Raw genomic sequence first — 21,197 nt, forward strand, 5'->3', positions numbered from 1 at the left:
GATAAATCAAGTAAATCTATTTCAGCTTCAGATTCTGACTCAGAATAATAATAATCAGATTCTGATCCATAAGTGTATAACAAACCATAAACCTTATCACGTAACTCATTGTCTAGTTCTAAGGTTTTCAGCTTTTGAAGCTTACAATTTGGAGCTATATGGCCAAATTTTCCACATTTATAACACTTAATATCAGCAAGATCACGCTTAGACCTATTTTTGGTAAATCTAGTGGACTTGCGATGGGCTTTCTTAGCATCACGCTCTTCTTTGGATCTATATCTAGATCTCTTTTTCTTATAAGGACTGTCTGGATTAGGGTATCTATGATACTTGTGTTTCTTCTTCTTATGAGTAGAAGTCTCGGGTAAACCGAATTGGGTGCAAAAGTCTCCTAATTGTTTTCTTTCCTTAAGCTTATCCATCTTAAGCTGTCTAGATAATTTTAACTCATTGCACAGGTTTAACCCTTTCTGTGTGCAAATCCCTATCAACTTACCATAGGTATAATCTTTGTACGAAATTTCACCAAAGCTACCTCTCAGAGTCTTTCTAACTCTTTCAGCAAATAATGAGGGAAGGCCATCTATAAACTTAGCTTTCCAATGGTTATACTTATTTTCTGGTAACTCCATAACTCTACTCATAAAGGTGTCTTTATACCATCTGAATTCACCTAAGGTCCTACATCTAAGACCATTAAGTAGAGTACGAACTGTCTCATGCTGATTGGTAAATCTACCATTGAAGTGTTCTAATATTGTAAGAATAAGGGTATAAACAGCATCTTCTCTATTTTTCACAAGAGCCATGCCTAAGTTATCAATTTCTTCGTCAGTGGCTATAGCATTAATAACCATTAACTTTTCATCAGCAGTCAAATAATTATCCCACTAGCCACGAAGTTGGCCAGTAAAACCTGCAACAATCATTTTGTAAATAGTTCTATCTGTATTTTTCACACTCTTACAGATAGTTGCATACATAAGCATTCTATGCACAAGAATAGCTAATTGTCTATCAGTTAATCCATCAAGATTCCACTCATAAATTTCGGAACCACTATAAGACGTATTAGTCTGATTCCAATCACGTTCCTCTATCAAGACATCTTGAGGAGTAGGACGATCGTGATAATAAGTTTGCATTCTGGGTTTATCAGCATGCCTACTATTCTTTTTGGGATAACTTCTGAGTTTATTAAACTCTGACCAAACTTCATTTTTGTAATCAAAAGTAGTATCTAATTTATCAGCAAAATCTTTTGAGAAATCAATAGGTTTGATATTCAAACCGGATAACTTTTTATCAAGAAGTTCTTCTAAATCATTTAAAGATTTAAATTTAAAATCCTGAATCTCAGGGGGTCTTTGAACACGAGTAAGAACAATTTGAGGTTCTCATTTGCTTCCAGACGTAGAGGCAATATCAGTTGTCTTCTTGCTAGTACTCATATCTTTTATCAAAACAGTTAATTCATCAAGTTTTTTATCAAGAAAACTGATTTGTTCACTCAAAACTTTAACATATAAACTCAAATAATTATTTTGAGAAATCAAATTATTAATTTCTGCGATGCTGACTGCAGCAACATCTTCATCAATAAATTTTTGAAATGCAGTAAATGTAATACCTATATTATTTGGTAAAACAAAAGGTGTTTGGGGAGGGTATATTGCTTTAGTAATATTGCCCTTCCCATCTTTATAAGATCTTTCTAAAACCTTTATATAAAGTGGTAAATAAGTGGTTATAAACCAAGGAACAAAATACATAATTTGATTATGTAGAGCACAAGTTTCATAAAACTCTTGAGAAATATTATTTAAATCCTCTTTACTATAAGTATCAAAAAACCAAGTTTTAAACCGATTCCATTTATTACAAAAAAAAATCTTTTTGAATATATTTTCCAGCTTGTGACCCTGGACTAAAATCTATTTGGTGTGGGATCATTAAGTATAATTGGGGTTGAAATCCATTTCGGATGCAGAAGGAATATCCTTATAAGAAATATTATCACTATCCTGAATAATATTTGTTTGGGGGTTAATCTTAACCTTTTCAACTGGCTTATCACCCATTTTGGTAGAAATTGGTCATTAATTATAAACCATTGAATAAATATTTGAAGTGGGTTAGGTATCCTATTCCCAATAAAAGAGATTTATTGTCAAGATTATATGATGCCAATATATTTTCAAAGTTTGATTTAAAATCTGGATATTGGCAGATACAAATATTTAAAGAGCATACTTATAGAACTGCTTTTAATGTTCCATTTGGGCAATATGAATGGAATGTTATGCCTTTCGGTTTGAAGAATGCCCCTTCTAAATTCCAAAAAATTATGAATGATATTTTCAACCCCTATCTAGACTTTATCATTGTTTATATCGATGACATTTTGGTATTTTCCAAAACACTTGAAATGCATATTAAGCATTTAGATATTTTTAAAAGAATTGTTATACAAAATGGTTTGGTTATCTCAAAACAAAAAATGAGTTTATTCCAAACTAACATTCGATTTTTAGGACATTATATTTGTCAAGGAAAGATTACTCCTATTCAAAGATCGATAGATTTTGCTTCAAAATTTCCCGATATTATTACTGATAAAACTCAATTACAAAGATTTTTGGGAAGTTTAAATTACATTTCGCCTTTTTATAAAGATTTGTCGCGAGATTTAGCCCCCTTATATGATAGGCTAAAAAAGGATTATAAAAACCCTTGGACTGATAGTCATACTGCATTGGTTAAAAATATTAAGCAACGTGTTAAATCTTTACCTTGCTTGACCCTTGCTAATCCTGCATGGCAAAAGATTATAGAGACTGATGCGTCTAATATTGGTTACAGAGGGATTTTGAAACAGATAAATCCCAATAATAAGCATGAATATCTAATTAGATTCTACTCTGGTAAATGGTCTGAAGCCCAGAAAAAATACGCTACTGTGGCACACGAAATGTTAACCATAGTAAAATGGGTTTTAAAATTTCAAGACGATTTATACAATCAAAGGTTTTTGATATAAACTGACGCACAATCTGTTAAATATATGTTTAACAAAGACTTTAAACATGATGCCTCGAAAATGATATTTGCAAGGTGGCAGGCTCAATTAGCCCCTTTTGATTTTGAAATACAATATAAAAGGGGAATTGATAATTCTCTGCCAGATTTCTTATCTCGTGAATATTTACAGGATGGAACCCCCCTGGGTAGGGGAAGAGGTAGAGGTTGGGGAAGATCATCCCCACAGTCCAGAGGAAGATTATCACCTTCAGGATCGTCATACGGATCCACATCAAACTCCCCAGTTATAAAAATGGGAAGAAAGAGTTTAACCAATGAGAGGATATCTCTCAGAGAAGAATCATCGATCGGATCATCCGTCCATCTGAAAGATATTCCAGAAGATAGTCCGTTATACGCACATTTGCAGGCATATTTGACTGCTCAAAAACAGAAAGATACTTCTGCTAAGCAAAGTGATACTTTTGCTTCCATTACAAAAGATGACAATGATGATATCAAGTCATATGAGAAAGTGTCTAAAAAATAAATGATATTTCTTTTAGAAAATTCTGACATTCAGAGAAAAGAAGAGCCGTGGAAGATATTCCAAAGGTATTTGATAAATGGATTATATTATCCGGGTGAGTCATATAAAACTTGATCTTATTATGAAACAATACTCACCAGTACTGGCAGTGCAGAGTTTCAGCACTTTTCTGGTTATAGAATAGATGAGAACGTTTATAACTTCTCGAAGATTATAATTAAACAGATTATATCTGTTGAAGACTGGTGTATATCCACAATGAAAGAAAGGCAGATAAGCCTTAACAAATCTCGAATAAATTTCACCTATTGGGATATATCCAGGCATTTGATAAAGTATTATACTACAATAATGATCGACACAAACAGACTTGGTTTATTAAAGTATGTGCAAAGATATTTGCAGAGGCTATTCCTAATTGGTTTCTAAACTGGTGGTCATACCACAGTCCGACAGTAAAAGTTTTACCTAATCCATTTCTCAGGTTATACAAAGAATGGATAAAACTTTCCCCTTTTATAATCAATTTATATCACACTGATCATATCTGTTACCCAAAAAAAATTGACCAAATTTATTTCTTTCTGGAATTATCTATTCCCTGAATTCATAAATGGACTCCAGAAGTCGGATTCACCGAAGAACAAGTCCCATGCTTATACAGGACCTTTTACAACAACTTTTGGGATAAACTAATGAAAAAGGATCCCAAAACAAAGACATTATATGGTCAAGAACTCTTGGATTCCATCAAAATAAAAATCCAAGAATATTCCAGCAAACCTCAGAAAGAGGTGATTGATGACAGCTCAGTACGGCATATTGCCAGAAAGATCTCCTTTCAGGAAGGAGATAAAGAAGAAATGATTAACAACTACTTGGAAGAAGTCAAAAGAAATTCACTTCGTTCCATTAATCAATATGAAAAATCAGATACTTCAATGCAAAGTGAAACCAGCAACGATGATATCGCTGAAGATTCTCAGCCCATTGAAGCAGAAAGGATGTTATCTGAAGAAGACTTAAAAGATGCAGAAGAATTCCTCCGCAAAATGAAAGAATCAGACAAACGACCAGCACAGTGAAAACAGCTGGACCCCACAAGCACAGTGAAGCCGCCGGACCCAGTGCATAGTGAAGCCGTCGGCCCCCACTCAAACAGTAGATACATTGTTCATCAACAGTAGATACACTGTTTATCAACAGTAGAAATACTATTTTGTGTAGTAAAAATACTGTAACAGGGACACACGGGACCCACTTTTACTGTTCATAGATTCTTTTCTTTTTCTATTTATACGTTTCATTTGTTCAGAAGAAGAAGAAGGAAATCGAGACCCTCTCTCTCTAGAATTCTCTCTCTCTCTCTTCAAAGTGTAATTAAGAGTTTGTAGTTTGAAGTTTGTAACAGAAGAACAAGTAAATAAAGTTTTCAGTTCTTCATCTTCAGGCCTTGTATCCCGGCCAAAAGCAACTGATTTCTTTCTTAGTTAGTTTTTCTTCTAGTCTCTCCTCTCTGGCCCTGACGATGTCCGGCTAAGAGATTTCATATCTATGTTGAATATCTAACTTCTCTCCTATATAAACCATGAAAGCGACGACATCTATTAAAATATAAATGAGTTTTATATATAGTATTTTGACTTGGTTTCGAGATGGTTGGTACAGTCTAATATAGCACTACTCTTATTGGCTTTGCCTTAGTGGCTTCGTCTAGTCAGCCATAAACCTTAGCCCGATTAAAGGAGTTGAAAAGGGCATCTTCTTTCACGGTTAGAACTGCTAGACACATAAGCTCAATAAAAGTATGTATTATATTAAGACAGGCCCCTTGCTTGAGTAAAAGGTTTTAACCTTCCATACAGTCATTAAACTATATAAAACATTCAAGTATATTTCAATTCTTATATCCTTACTGATTGTGCAGATTACCGCCAGTCTTTAAATATAAGGGTACTGAATTAGCTAGATTAAGAATTCTCAAACATGTTAAAATAGAAATCTTTAACTGGTGGAAACCTTGGTGGACATATAAATGTCAGCAGAGGTGCGAAACAATTCCAGTTCCCGGTCAAACGGTGATTTCTGTTTTAGCTTAGTTGAGAAGGCCGCGCGGATTACCGCCCGCCGCTTGATCCTGTTAAAATGGTTGATTGGAAGAGGTAGATATACCTCAAAACCTTGATTTGTTAAACAAATGGACGATTCCTAAAGTCCCTATTAGAACAATCTATGATTATGGATGGTTTGATAAACTTTCTTCTAAACAACTTGTTAAAACTACTGAGTAATCTTTAGCTTTAAATTCGTCTGAACAGACTATTCGTTTGTTAAATAAGCATGATGTAGATGTTTATAAAAACCAATATAATTATCTGCATATTGGTATGGTTCAAATTGCTTTTAAGCCATTAACCCTTAAAGGGTTACCAGAGACGTTTTTGGCTGCTCTCAGAGATGCCAGAAATCTGAATTTTAGACAGTCTCTGATGGGTTCTATTGAATCTACTGTTGCCTACGGCCCAGTATATTTTAATACTCAACCCAATCTGCAATTATCTCTATCTGATGTTAATATACTTGATGCATTAACATTAAATGTGAAAACGCATGGTTATAATTATGCGCCTGGTTCTGAACTTATATGTTTATCGTATAGGATTTACTTTAAATTGCTATCAACGTTAAACCCTAGCTGTAAATTATATGATACATCTGATCAGACTATATTAGTGGAAACGAATTTTACAAAGTCTAAGGTCACAACGAGGAGACCTATTAAGTGGGAAGAAATTAATTTTCCAACTACATGGACTTTGGATTCGGTTATATCCCCCAGTCAGATAACTAATGATGTCAGTAATACTGAGTATTCTCATATTACTCGAAATCCGGATGGAAGAATTTGCATTCAGTTTGATGATAACAGTTCCACTTATAGTAAACAATCATTTTCTAATAATAGACTGTTGCCTGCTATTAGTTCTAATTATAATAGACATTCCTTCACCAATCGTAGATTGTTGCCTGATATTCAACACATTTTTCCTGTTGAACCAGTCTATGGAGCAACTACAAATCGTGCTGCATCTCTACACACAATTTCTACTAAAGTAGGTGATAAACCAGTTGAAAGGGTTAAGATTAACCCGAAGACAAATATTGTTCAGGATAATGATAATATTTCTGATAAGGATATTCCTTCTGCGTCCGAAATGGATTTTGACCCAAATGAAGTTTAAATGATTTCACACCAAATTGATTTTAGTCCAGGGTCACAAGCTAGAGGTTATATCCAAAAAGAATTTTTCAGTAATAAATGGAACCAGTTTAAAACTTGGTTTTTTTATACTTATAGTAAAAAGGATTTAAACAATATTTCTCAAGAGTTCTATGAAACTTGTGCTTCACATAATCAAATTATGTATTTTGTTCCTTGGTTCATAACCACCTATTTACCACTTTTTATAAAAGTTTTGGAAAGATCTTATAAAGACGGGAGTGGCAATATTATTAAAGCCACCTACCCTCCTCAAGCACCTTTTGTTTTACCTACAGGTATTACTTTCACTTCATTTCAAAAATTTATTGATGAAGATGTTGCTGCAGTCAGCATCGCAGAAATTAATAAATTAATTTCTCAAAATAATTATTAAAGCTTATATGTTAAAGTTTTAGGAGAACAAATTAGTTTTCTTGATAAAAAACTTGATGATTTGACAGTTTTGATTAAGAATATGAGTACTAGTAAGATTTTGACTAATATTGCCTCTACAAGCAAATCAGAACCTTAAACTGTTCTTACTCATGTTCAAAGGCCCCCTGAGATTCAGGATTTTAAATTTAGATCTTTTTATGATTTATAAGAACTTCTTGATAAAAAGTTATCCGGTTTGAATATCAAACCCATTGATTTATCAAATGATTTTGCTAATAAATTAGATACTACTTTTGATTATAAAAAAGATGTTTTGTCAGAGTTTAATAAACTCAAAGGATATCCCAAAAAGAATAGTAAGTTTGCTGATAGCAGATATGCTGATAAACCCAGAATGCAAACTTATTATTACAATCGTCCTACTCCTCAAGATGTTTTAATGGAGGAACGTGATTGGAATCAGACTAATACGTCTTATAGTGGTTCCGAAATTTACGAATGGAATCTTGATGGATTGACTGATAGACAATTGACTATTCTTGTGCATAGAATGCTTATGTATGAGACTATCTGTAAAAGTGTGAAAAATACAGATAGAAATATTTGCAAAATGATTATTGCAGGTTTTACTGGCCAACTTCGTGGCTGGTGGGACAATTATTTGACTTTAGAAGAAAGGGCAATGGTTATTAATGCTACAGCCATTGACGAAGGAGTTGATAACTTAGGCATGGCCCTAGTGGCAAATAGAGAAGATGTCGTTTACACCCTTATTCCTACTATATTAGAACACTTTAACGGTAGATTTACCAACCAACATGAAACAGTTCGGACTCTCCTTAATGGTCTTAGATGTAGGACCTTAGATGAATTCAGATGGTATAAGGATACCTTTATGAGTAGGGTTATGGAACTACCCGAAAATAAATATGACCATTGGAAAACAAAGTTTATAGATGGCCTTCCCTCCTTATTCGCAGAAAGAGTTAGCAAAACTCTAAGAGGTAGTTATGGTGAAATCCCGTACAAAGATTATACCTATGGAAAGTTAATAGGAATTTGCACACAGGAAGGGTTAAACCTGTGCAATGAGTTAAGATTGTCTAGACATCTTAAGATGGATAAGCTTAAGGAAAAATCCCAGTTAGGAGATTTTCGTACCCAGTTCGGTCTACCCGAGGCTTCTACTCATAAGAAGAAAAAATATAAGTATCATAGATACCCTAACCAAGACAGTCCTTATAGGAAAAAGAGATCTAGATATAAATCCAAAGAAGAACGAGAAGCCAAGAAAGCTCATCGCAAGTCTACTAGATTTACCAAAAATAGGTCTAAGCGAGATCTTGCTGACATTAAGTGTTATAAGTGTGGTAAATTTGGCCATATAGCCCCGAATTATAAGCTTCAAAAGCTGAAAACCTTAGAACTAGACAATGAGTTACGTGATAAGGTTTATGGTTTGTTATACACTTCTGGATCAGAATCTGATTATTATTATTTTGAGTCAGAATCCGAAGTTGAAGTAGATTTACTTGATTTATCTGATAGTGATAAAAATATTGATAATACTTGTATCGCTTGCAATAGTAATACATGTACTTGTGAAGATGATGAATTTTATAAATTGCAATCACAGTTTCAAGATTTGAACATGAAAACTATTACATCTGATAATGTAATAGAACTTTTAAAAGAAGTTACTGATGAAAAACTTAGTGAAAAAATTATTAATTTGGCTGCTAGTTCAAGTTCTAAATCAAGTTCTAGTTTTTCAAAACCTTTTGAAAAAAAATTTGAATATTCCCCGCCTTATTCTTTACTAGAGATTAATAACCGTCTTTTAAATAAAAATGCAACTCCAGCAAGAGATTCTTCTTTCAATGATTTAAAGGTTGAAGTTGAAAACTTGAAACGAGAGATTAAATCTCTTAAACAAAATCAAATGATTTGTGATCATAGGATTACTCAGATTGAGAAAATCAATTCTCCAGCTGAGAAATCTAATGATAAAAACAAAGGTATTTCTGAAAATGATATTGAAGAAAAACCTATTAGTTTTGATCCTAAACATGATATGTTTTTAGGAATGATGCAAATTATTACTGCTCATAAATGGTATCTCAAATGTACTATTTTCATTGATAATAGTTTTTCTATTACAAACATTGCCATGATTGATAGTGGAGCAGATGTTAGCTGCATTCAAGAAGGTTTAATACCTACGAAATATTTTCAAAAAACTACTCATATGGTTCTGCATCCGGACATGCTTTAGATATAAAGTATAAACTACCTAATACGGGTATTTGTCAGAATAAAGTCTGTATTCCTCACTTCTTTTTCTTGATTAAAAACCAATTATACCCTCCTATTATACTTGGAACACCGTTTATTAACGCCATTTATCCTTTTACTAGCATAGACTCGAAAGGTTTTACTGCTATTTATAAGGATAAGGAGATAAGTTATACTTTTGTTACAGATCCAGTAACTAGAGATATTAATACTTTAATTGATATGAAGCAAAAACATGTTGATTCTTTGCAGTTAGAATTATTTAGTATGAATATATTTGATACTTTGAATTCTACAAAAGTACAGGAAAAGATCAAATTGATTTCCGAAAATATTGCCATTGATATTTGTGCAGAACATCCCAGTGCTTTTTGGAATAGAAAAAAGCATATTGTCACTCTGCCTTATGAAGATAATTTCTCTGAGGATGATATTCCTACTAAATCTCGACCATGTCAGATGAACGCGGAATTAGTGGAATTCTGCAAAAAGAGATTGATAATTTGTTACACAAGGGTTTGATAAAACCCTCAAAATCTCTTTGGTCTTGCACAGCTTTTTACGTTAATATCGCAGCTGAAAAGGAACGTGGTATTCCTAGATTGGTCATTAATTATAAACCATTGAATAAATATTTGAAGTGGGTTAGGTATCCTATTCCCAATAAAAGAGATTTATTGTCAAGATTATATGATGCCAATATATTTTCAAAGTTTGATTTAAAATCTGGATATTGGCAGATACAAATATTTAAAGAGCATACTTATAGAACTGCTTTTAATGTTCCATTTGGGCAATATAAATGGAATGTTATACCTTTTGGTTTGAAGAATGCCCCTTCTGAATTCCAAAAAATTATGAATGATATTTTCAACCCCTATCTAGACTTTATCATTGTTTATATCGATGACATTTTGGTATTTTCCAAAACACTTGAAATGCATATTAAGCATTTAGATATTTTTAAAAGAACTGTTATACAAAATGGTTTGGATATCTCAAAACAAAAAATGAGTTTATTCCAAACTAACATTCGATTTTTAGGACATTATATTTGTCAAGGAAAGATTACTCCTATTCAAAGATCGATCGATTTTGCTTCAAAATTTCCCGATATTATCACTGAAAAAACTCAATTACAAAGATTTTTGGGAAGTTTAAATTATATATCGCCTTTTTATAAAGATTTGTCGCGAGATTTAGCCCTCTTTTATGATAGGATAAAAAAGGATTATAAAAACCCTTGGACTGATAGTCATACTGCTTTGGTTAAAAATATTAAGCAACGTGTTAAATCTTTACCTTATTTGACCCTTGCTAATCCTGCATGGCAAAAGATTATAGAGACTGATGCGTCTAATATTGGTTACGGAGTAATTTTGAAACAGATAAATCCCAATAATAAGCATGAATATCTGATTAGATTCTACTCTGGTAAATAGTTTGAAGCCTAGAGAAAATACGCTACTGTAGCACATGAAATGTTAACCATAGTAAAATGTGTTTTAAAATTTCAAGACGATTTATACAATCAAAGGTTTTTGATAAAAAATGACGTACAATCTGTTAAATATATGTTTAACAAAGACTTTAAACATGATGCCTCGAAAATGATATTTGCAAGGTGGCAGGCTCAATTAGCCCCTTTTGATTTTGAAATACAATATAAAAAGGGAATTGATAATTCTCTGCCAGATTTCTTATCTCGTGAATATTTACAGGATGGAACCCCCCAGGGTAGGGGAAGAGGTAGAGGTTGGGGAAGATCATCCCCATAGTCCAGAGGAAGATTATCACCTTCAGGATCGTCATACGGATCCACATCAAACTCCCCCGTTATACAAATGGGAAGAAAGAGTTTAACCAATGAGAGGATATCTCTCAGAGAAGAATCATCGATCGGATCATCCGTCCATCTGGAAGATATTCCAGAAGATAGTCCGTTATACGCACATTTGCAGGCATATTTGACTGCTCAAAAATAGAAAGTTACTTCTGCTAAGCAAAGTGATACTTTTGCTTCCATTACAAAAGATGGCAATGATGATATCAAGTCATACGAGAAAGTGTCTAAAAAAGAAATGATATTTCTTTTAGAAAATTCTGACATTCAGAGAAAAGAAGAGCCGTGGAAGATATTCCAAAGGTATTTGATAAATGGATTATATTATCCGGATGAGTCATATAAAACTCGATCTTATTATGAAACAATACTCACCAGTACTGGCAGTGCAGAGTTTCAGCATTTTTATGGTTATAGCACAGATGAGAACGTTTATAACTTCTCGAAGATTATAATTAAACAGATTATATCTGTTGAAGACTGGGGTATATCCACAATAAAAGAAAGGCGGATAAGCCTTAACAAATCTCGAATGAATTTCACCTATTGGGATTATATCCAGGCATTTGATAAAGTGTTATACTACAATAATGATCGACACAAACATACTTGGTTTATTAAAGTATGTGCAAAGATATTTGCAGAGGCTATTCCTAATTGGTTTCTAAACTAGTGGTCATACCACGGTCCGACAGTAAAAATTTTACCTAATCCATTTCTCGCGTTATACAAAGAATGGATAAAAATATCCCTTTTTATAAGCAATTTATATCACACTGGTCATATCTGTTACCCAGAAAAAATTGACCAAATTTATTTCTTTCTGGAATTCTCTATTCCCTGGATTCATAAATGGACTCCAGAAGTCGGATTCACCGAAGAACAAGTCCCATGCTTATACAGGACCTTTTACAACAACTTTTGGGATAAACTAATGAAAAAGGATCCCAAAACTAAGACATTATATGGTCAAGAGCTCTTGGATTCCATCAAAATAAAAATCCAAGAATATTCCAGCAAACCTCAGAAAGAGGTGATTGATGACAGCTCAGTACGGCATATTGCCAGAAAGATCTCCTTTCAGGAAGGAGATAAAGATGAAATGATTAACAACTACTTGGAAGAAGTCAAAAGAAATTTACTTCGTTCCATTAATCAATATGAAAAATCAGATACTTCAATGCAAAGTGAAACCAGCAACGATGATATCGCTGAAGATTCTCAGCCCATTGAAGCAGAAAGGATGTTATCTGAAGAAGACTTAAAAGATGGGGAAGAACTCCTCCATAACATGAAAGAATCAGACAAACGACCAGCACAGTGAAAACAGCTGGACCCCACAAGCACAGTGAAGTCGCCGGACCCACAGCACAGTGAAGCCGCCGGACCCCACTCCAACAGTAGATGCAATGTTCATCAACAGTAGATACACTGTTCATCAACAGTAGATACACTGTTTATCAACAATAGAAATACTATTTTTTATAGTAAAAATACTGTAACAGAGACCCACTTTTACTGTTCATAGATTCTTTTCTTTTTCTATTTATACGTTTCATTCGTTCAGAAGAAGAGGAAGGAAATCGAGACCTCTCTTCTAGAATTCTCTCTCTCTCTCTTCAAAGTGTAATTAAGAGTTTGTAGTTTGAAGTTTGTAACAGAAGAACAAATAAATAATTTTTCAGTTCTTCATCTTCAGGCTTTGCATCCCGGCTAAAAGGTACTGATTTCTTTCTTAGTTAGTTTTTCTTCTAGTCGCTCCTCTCTGGCCGTGACGATGTCCGACGAAGAGATTTCATATCTATGTTGAATATCTAACTTCTCTCCTATATAAACCATAAAAGCGACGACATCTATTAAAATATAAATGAGTTTTATATATAGTATTTTGACTTGGTTTCGAGATGGTTGGTACAGTCTAATATAGCACTACTCTTATTGGCTTTGCCTTAGTGGCTTCGTCTAGCGAGCCATGAACCTTAGCCCGATTAAAGGAGTTGAAAAGGGCATCTTCTTTCACGGTTAGAACTGCTAGACACATGGGCTCAATAAAAGTATGTATTATATTAAGACAGGCCCATTGCTTGAGTAAAAGGTTTTAACCTTCTATACAGTCATTAAACTATATAAAAAATTCAAGTATATTTCAATTCTTATATGCTTACTGATTGTGCAGATTACCGCCAGTCTTTAAATATAAGGGTACTGAATTAGCTAGATTAAGAATTCTCAAACATGTTAAAATAGAAATCTTTAACTGGTGGAAACCTCGGTGGACATATAAATGTCAGCAGAGGTGCGAAACAATTCCAGTTCCCGGTCAAACGGTGATTTCTGTTTTTGCTTAGTTGAGAAGGCCGCGCGGATTACCGCCCGCCACTTCACCCTGTTAAAATGGTTTATCAGCATATCTGCTATCAGCAAACTTACTATTCTTTTTGGGATATCCTTTGAGTTTATTAAACTCTAACAAAACATCTTTTTTATAATCAAAAGTAGTATCTAATTTATCAGCAAAATCATTTGATAAATCAATGGGTTTGATATTCAAACCGGATAACTTTTTATCAAGAAGTTCTTCTAAATAATAATAATAATAATAATAATAATAATAATAATAATAATAATAATAATAATAATAATAATAATAATAATAATAATAATAATAATAATAATAATAATAATAATAATAATAATAATAATAATAATAATAATAATAATAATAATAATAATAATAATAATAATAATAATAATAATAATAATAATAATAATAATAATAATAATAATAATAATAATAATAATAATAATAATAATAATAATAATAATAATAATAATAATAATAATAATAATAATAATAATAATCTAGATGTAAATTATATGATACATCTGATCAGAATATATTAGTGGAAACGAATTTTGCAAAGTCTAAGGTCACCACGAGGAGACCTATTAAGTGGGAAGAAATTAATTTTCCAACTACATGGACTTTGGATTCGGTTATATCCCCCAATCAGATAACTAATGCTGTCAGTAATACTGAGTATTCTCATATTACTCAAAATCCGGATGGAAGGATTTGCATTCAGTTTGATGATAATAGTTCCACTTATAGTAGACAGTCATTTTCTAATAATAGACTGTTGCCTGCTATTAGTTCTAATTATAATAGACATTCCTTTACCAATCGTAGACTGATGCCTCATATTCAACACATTTCTCCTGTTGAACCAGTCTATGGACCAGCTAGAAATCGTGCTGCATCTCTACACACAATTTTTACTAAAGTAGGTGATAAACTTGTTGAAAGGGTTAAAATTAACCCCAAGACAAATATTGTTCAAGATAATGATAATATTTCTGATAAGGATATTCCTTCTGCGTCCGAAATGGATTTTGACCCAAATGAAGTTTAAATGATTCCACACCAAATTGATTTTAGTGCAGGGTCACAAGCTAGAGGTTATATTCAAAAAGAATTTTTCAGTGATAAATTGAACCAGTTTAAAACTTGGTTTTTTGATACTTATAGTAAAGAGGATTTAAACAATATTTCTCAAGAGTTCTATGAAACTTGTGCTTTACATAATCAAATTATGTATTTTGTTCATTGGTTTATAACCACCTATTTACCACTTTTTATAAAAGTTTTGGAAAGATCTTATAAAGACGGGAGTGGCAATATTATTAAAGCCACCTACCCTCCTCAAGCACCTTTTGTTTTACCTAATAATACAGGTATTACTTTCACTGCATTTCAAAAATTTATTGATGAAGATGTTGCTGCAGTCAGCATCGCAGAAATTAATAAATTAATTTCTCAAAATAATTATTTAAGCTTATATGTTAAAGTTTTAGGAGAACAAATTAGTTTTCTTGATAAAAAACTTGATGATTTGACAGTTTTGATTAAAGATATGAGTACTAGTAAGATTTTGATTGATATTGCCTCTACAAGCAAATCAGAACCTCAAACTGTTCTTACTCATGTTCAAAGACCCCCTGAGATTCAGGATTTTAAATTTAGATCTTTTTATGATTTAGAAGAACTTCTTGATAAAAAGTTATCCGGTTTAAATATCAAACCCATTGATTTATCAAATGATTTTGCTGATAAATTAGATACTACTTTTGACTATAAAATGATATTTTGTCAGAGTTTAATAAACTCAGAGGTTATCCCAAAAAGAATAGTAAGTTTTTTGATAGCAGATATGCTGATAAACCCAGAATGCAAACTTATTATTATAATCGTCCTACTCCTCAAGATGTTTTAATAGAGGAACGTGATTGAAATCAGACTAATACGTCTTATAGTGGTTCCGAAATTTATGAATGGAATCTTGATGGATTGACTGATAGACAATTGACTATTCTTGTGCATAGAATGCTTATGTATGCAACTATCTGTAAAAGTGTGAAAAATACAGATAGAACTATTCGCAAAATGATTGTTGCAGGTTTTACTAGCCAACTTCGTGGTTGGTGGGACAATTATTTGACTCTAGAAGAAAGGGCAATGGTTATTAATGCTACAGCCTCTGACGAAGGAGTTGATAACTTAGGCATGGCCCTAGTGGCAAATAGAGAAGATGCTGTTTACACCCTTATTGTTACTATATTAGAACATTTCAACGGTAGATTTACCAACCAACATGAAACAGTTCGCACTCTCCTTAATAGTCTTAGATGTAGGTCCTTAGGTGAATTCAGATGGTATAAGGATACTTTTATGAGTAGGGTTATGGAACTACCCAAAAATAAATTTGACCATTGGAAAACAAAGTTTATAGATGGCCTTCCCTCCTTATTCGCTGAAAGAGTTAGAAAAATTCTAAGAGGTAGTTATGGTGAAATCCCGTACAAAGATTATACTTATGGTACGTTGATAGGAATTTGCACACATGAAGGGTTAAACCTGTGCAATGAGTTAAGATTGTCCAAACATCTTAAGATGGATAAGCTTAAGGAAAAATCTCAGTTAGGAGATTTTTGTACTCAGTTCGGTCTACCCGAGGCTTCTACTCATAAGAAGAAAAAACATAAGTATCATAGATACCCTAACCAAGACAGTCCTTATAGGAAAAAGAGATCTAGATATAGATCCAAAGAAGAACGAGAAGCCAAGAAAGGTTATCTAAAGAAGACTTAAAAGATGCTTAAGAATTCCTCCGCAAAATGAAAGAATCAGACAAACGACCAGCACAGTGAAACAGCTGGACCCCACAAGCACAGTGAAGCCGCCGGACCCACAGCACAGTGAAGCCGCCGGACCCCACTCAAACAGTAGATACACTGTTCATCAACAGTAGATACACTGTTTATCAACAGTAGAAATACTGTTTTGTATAGTAAAAATACTGTAACAGGGACACACGAGACCTACTTTTATTGTTCATAGATTCTTTTCTTTTTCTATTTATACGTTTTATTCGTTCAGAAGAAGAAGAAGGAAATCGAGACCCTCTCTCTCTCTAGAATTCTCTCTCTCTCTCTCTTCAACGTGTAATTAAGAGTTTGTAGTTTGAAGTTTGTAACAAAAGAACAAGTAAATAAAGTTTTCAGTTCTTCATCTTTAGGCCTTGCATCCCGGCCAAAAGGTACTGATTTCTTTCTTAGTTAGTTTTTCTTCTAGTCTCTCCTCTCTGGCCGTGACGATGTCCGGCTAAGAGACTTCATATCTATGTTGAATATATAACTTCTCTCCTATATAAACCATGAAAGCGACGACATCTATTAAAATATAAATGAGTTTTATATATAGTATTTTGACTTGGTTTCGAGATGGTTGGTACAGTCTAATATAGCACTACTCTTATTGGCGTTGCCTTAGTGGCTTCGTCTAGCCAGCCATGAACCTTAGCCCGATTAAAGGAGTTGAAAAGGGCATCTTTTTTCACGGTTAGAACTACTAAATACATGGGCTCAATAAAAGTATGTATTATATTAAGACAGACCCCTTGCTTGAGTAAAAGATTTAATCTTCCATACAGTCATTAAACTGTATATAAAATTCAAGTATATTTCAATTCTTATATCCTTACTGATTGTGCGGATTACCACCAGTTTTTAAATATAAGAGTACTGAATTAGCTAGATTAAGAATTCTCAAATATGTTAAAATAGAAATCTTTAATAGGTGGAAACCTAGGTGGACATATAAAAGTCAGCAGAGGTGCGAAACAATAATAATAATAATAATAATAATAATAATAATAATAATAATAATAATAATAATAATAATAATAATAATAATAATAATAATAATAATAATAATAATAATAATAATAATAATAATAATAATAATAATAATAATAATAATAATAATAATAATAATAATAATAATAATAATAATAATAATAATAATAATAATAATAATAATAATAATAATAATAATAATAATAATAATAATAATAATAATAATAATAATAATAATAATAATAATAATAATAATAATAATAATAATAATAATAATAATAATAATAATAATAATAATAATAATAATAATAATAATAATAATAATAATAATAATAATAATAATAATAATAATAATAATAATAATAATAATAATAATAATAATAATAATAATAATAATAATAATAATAATAATAATAATAATAATAATAATAATAATAATAATAATAATAATAATAATAATAATAATAATAATAATAATAATAATAATAATAATAATAATAATAATAATAATAATAATAATAATAATAATAATAATAATAATAATAATAATAATAATAATAATAATAATAATAATAATAATAATAATAATAATAATAATAATAATAATAATAATAATAATAATAATAATAATAATAATAATAATAATAATAATAATAATAATAATAATAATAATAATAATAATAATAATAATAATAATAATAATAATAATAATAATAATAATAATAATAATAATAATAATAATAATAGCACCTCTACTGACTTTTATATGTCCACCGAGGTTTCCACCAGTTAAAGATTTCTATTTTAACACATTTGAGAATTCTCAATCTAGCTAATTCAGTACCCTTATATTTAAAGACTGGCGGTAATCCGCACAATCAGTAAGGATATAAGAATTGAAATATACTTGAATTTTATATATAGTTTAAGGACTGTATGGAAGGTTAAACCTTTTACTCAAGCAAGGGGTCTGTCATAATATAATACATACTTTTATTGAGCCCATGTGTCTAGCAGTTCTAACCGTAAAAGAAGATGCCCTTTTCAACTCCTTTAATCGGGCTAAGGTTCACGGCTGGCTAGACGAAGCCACTAAGGCAAAGCCAATAAGAGTAGTGCTATATCAGACTGTACCAACCATCTCGAAACCAAGTCAAAATACTATATTTAAAACTCATTTATATTTTAATAGATGACGTCGCTTTCATGGTTTATATAGGAGAGAAGTTAGATATTCAACATAGATATGAAGTCTCTTAGCCGGACATCGTCACGGCCAGAGAGGAGAGACTAGAAGAAAAACTAACTAAGAAAGAAATATGTACCTTGTGGCCAAGATGCAAGGCCCTGAAGATGAAGAACTGAAAACTTTATTTACTTTGTTCTTCTGTTACAAACTTCAAACTAAACTTCAAACTTTAATTATACTTGAAGAGAGAGAGAGAGAGAAAATTCTAGAGAGAGAGGGTCTCGATTCCTTCATCTTCTTCTGTCAGGAAGGAGATAAAGAAGAAATGATTAACAACTACTTGGAAGAAGTCAAAAGAAATTTACTTTGTTCCATTAATCAGTATGAAAAATCAGATACTTCAATGCAAAGTGAAATCAGCAACGATGATATCGCTGAAGATTCTCAGCCCATTGAAGCAGAAAGGATGTTATCTGAAGAAGACTTAAAAGATGCGGAAGAATTCCTCCGCAAAATGAAAGAATTAGACAAACGACCAGCACAGTGAAACAGCTGGACCCTACAAGTACAGTGAAGCCGCCGGACCGACAGCACAGTGAAGCCGTCGGACCCCACTCAAACAGTAGATACACTGTTCATCAACAGTCGATACACTGTTCATCAACAGTAGAAATACTATTTTGTATAGTAAAAATACTGTAACATGGACCCACGGGACCCACTTTTACTGTTCATAGACTCTTTCTTTTTCTATTTATACGTTTCATTCGTTCAGAAGAGCTGTCATCAATCACCTCTTTCTGATGACAGAAGAGCTGTCATCATGTCTCGATTCCTAAAAGGAGATCTTTCTGGCGATATGACGTACTGAGCTGTCATCAATCACCTCTTTCTGAGGTTTGCTGGAATATTCTTGGATTTCCATTTTGATGGAATCCAAGAGTTCTTGACCATATAATGTCTTTGTTTTGGGATCCTTTTTCATTAGTTTATCCCAAAAGTTATTATAAAAGGTCCTGTATAAGCATGGGACTTGTTCTTCGGTGAATCCGACTTCTGGAGTCCATTTATGACTCCAGGGAATAGAGAATTCCAGAAAGAAATAAATTTGGTCAATTTTTTCTGAGTAACAGATATGATCTGTGTGATATAAATTGTTTATAAAAGGAGAAATTTTTATCCATTCTTTGTATAACATGAGAAATGGATGAGGTAAAATTTTTGCTGTCGGACCGTGGTATGACCACCAGTTTAGAAACCAATTAGGAATAGCCTCTGCAAATATCTTTGCACATACTTTAATAAACCAAGTATGTTTGTGTCGATCATTATTGTAGTATAACACTTTATCAAACGCCTGGATATAATCCCAATAGGTAAAATTCATTCGAGATTTGTTAAGGCTTATCTGCCTCTCTTTCATTGTGGATATACCCCAGTCTTCAACAGATATAATCTGTTTAATTATAATCTTCGAGAAGTTATAAACGTTCTCATTTGTGCTATAACCAGAAAAGTGTTGAAACTCTGCACTGCCAGTACTGGTGAGTATTGTTTCATAATAAGAACGGGTTTTGTATGACTCACCCGGATAATATAATCCATTTATCAAATACCTTTGGAATATCTTCCACGGTTCTTCTTTTCTCTGAATATCAGAATTTTCTAAAAGAAATATCATTTCTTTTTTAGATACTTTCTCATATGACTTGATATCATCATTGTCATCTTTTGTAATGGAAGCAAAAGTATCACTTTGCTTAGCAGAAGTATCTTTCTGTTTTTGAGCAGTCAAATATGCCTGCAAATGTGCGTATAACGGACTATCTTCTGGAATATCTTCCAGATGGACGGATGGTCCTATCGATGATTCTTCTCTGAGAGATATCCCCTCATTGGTTAAAATCTTTCTTCCCATTTGTATAACTGGGGAGTTTGATGTGGATCCGTATGACGATCCTGAAGGTGATAATCTTTCTCTGGACTGTGGGGATGATCTTCCCCAACCTCTACCTCTTCCCCTACCCAGGGGGGTTCCATCCTGTAAATATTCACGAGATAAGAAATCTGGCAGAGAATTATCAATTCCCTTTTTATATTGTATTTCAAAATCAAAAGGGTCTAATTGAGCCTGCCATCTTGCAAATATCATTTTCGAGGCATCATGTTTAAAGTCTTTGTTAAACATATATTTAACAGATTGTGCGTCAGTTTTTATCAAAAACCTTTGATTGTATAAATCGCCTTGAAATTTTAAAACACATTTTACTATGGTTAACATTTTGTGTGCCACAGTAGCGTATTTTCTCTGGGCTTCACACTATTTACCAGAGTAGAATCTAATCAGATATTCATGCTTATTATTGGGATTTATCTGTTTCAAAATCCCTCCGTAACCAATATTAGATGCATCAGTCTCTATAATCTTTTGCCATGCAGGATT

General features: G+C 32.3%; 1 protein-coding gene across 1 annotated transcript in view; it reads left to right on the forward strand.

Moving 5' to 3' along the window:
- The window catches only part of LOC142177331 (uncharacterized), a 75,082-nt gene extending 70,423 nt beyond the window's left edge, over nucleotides 1–4,659 (forward strand). The window contains exon 8 of the mRNA XM_075245806.1: nucleotides 4,420–4,659. Coding sequence (XP_075101907.1) covers nucleotides 4,420–4,659 — 240 coding nt within the window. The remainder of the gene's footprint in view (nucleotides 1–4,419) is intronic.
- The last annotated feature ends 16,538 nt before the right edge of the window (nucleotides 4,660–21,197 follow it).

This window comes from Nicotiana tabacum, chromosome 23 (genome assembly GCF_000715075.1).
Source record: "Nicotiana tabacum cultivar K326 chromosome 23, ASM71507v2, whole genome shotgun sequence".
Classification (NCBI taxonomy): domain Eukaryota; kingdom Viridiplantae; phylum Streptophyta; class Magnoliopsida; order Solanales; family Solanaceae; genus Nicotiana; species Nicotiana tabacum.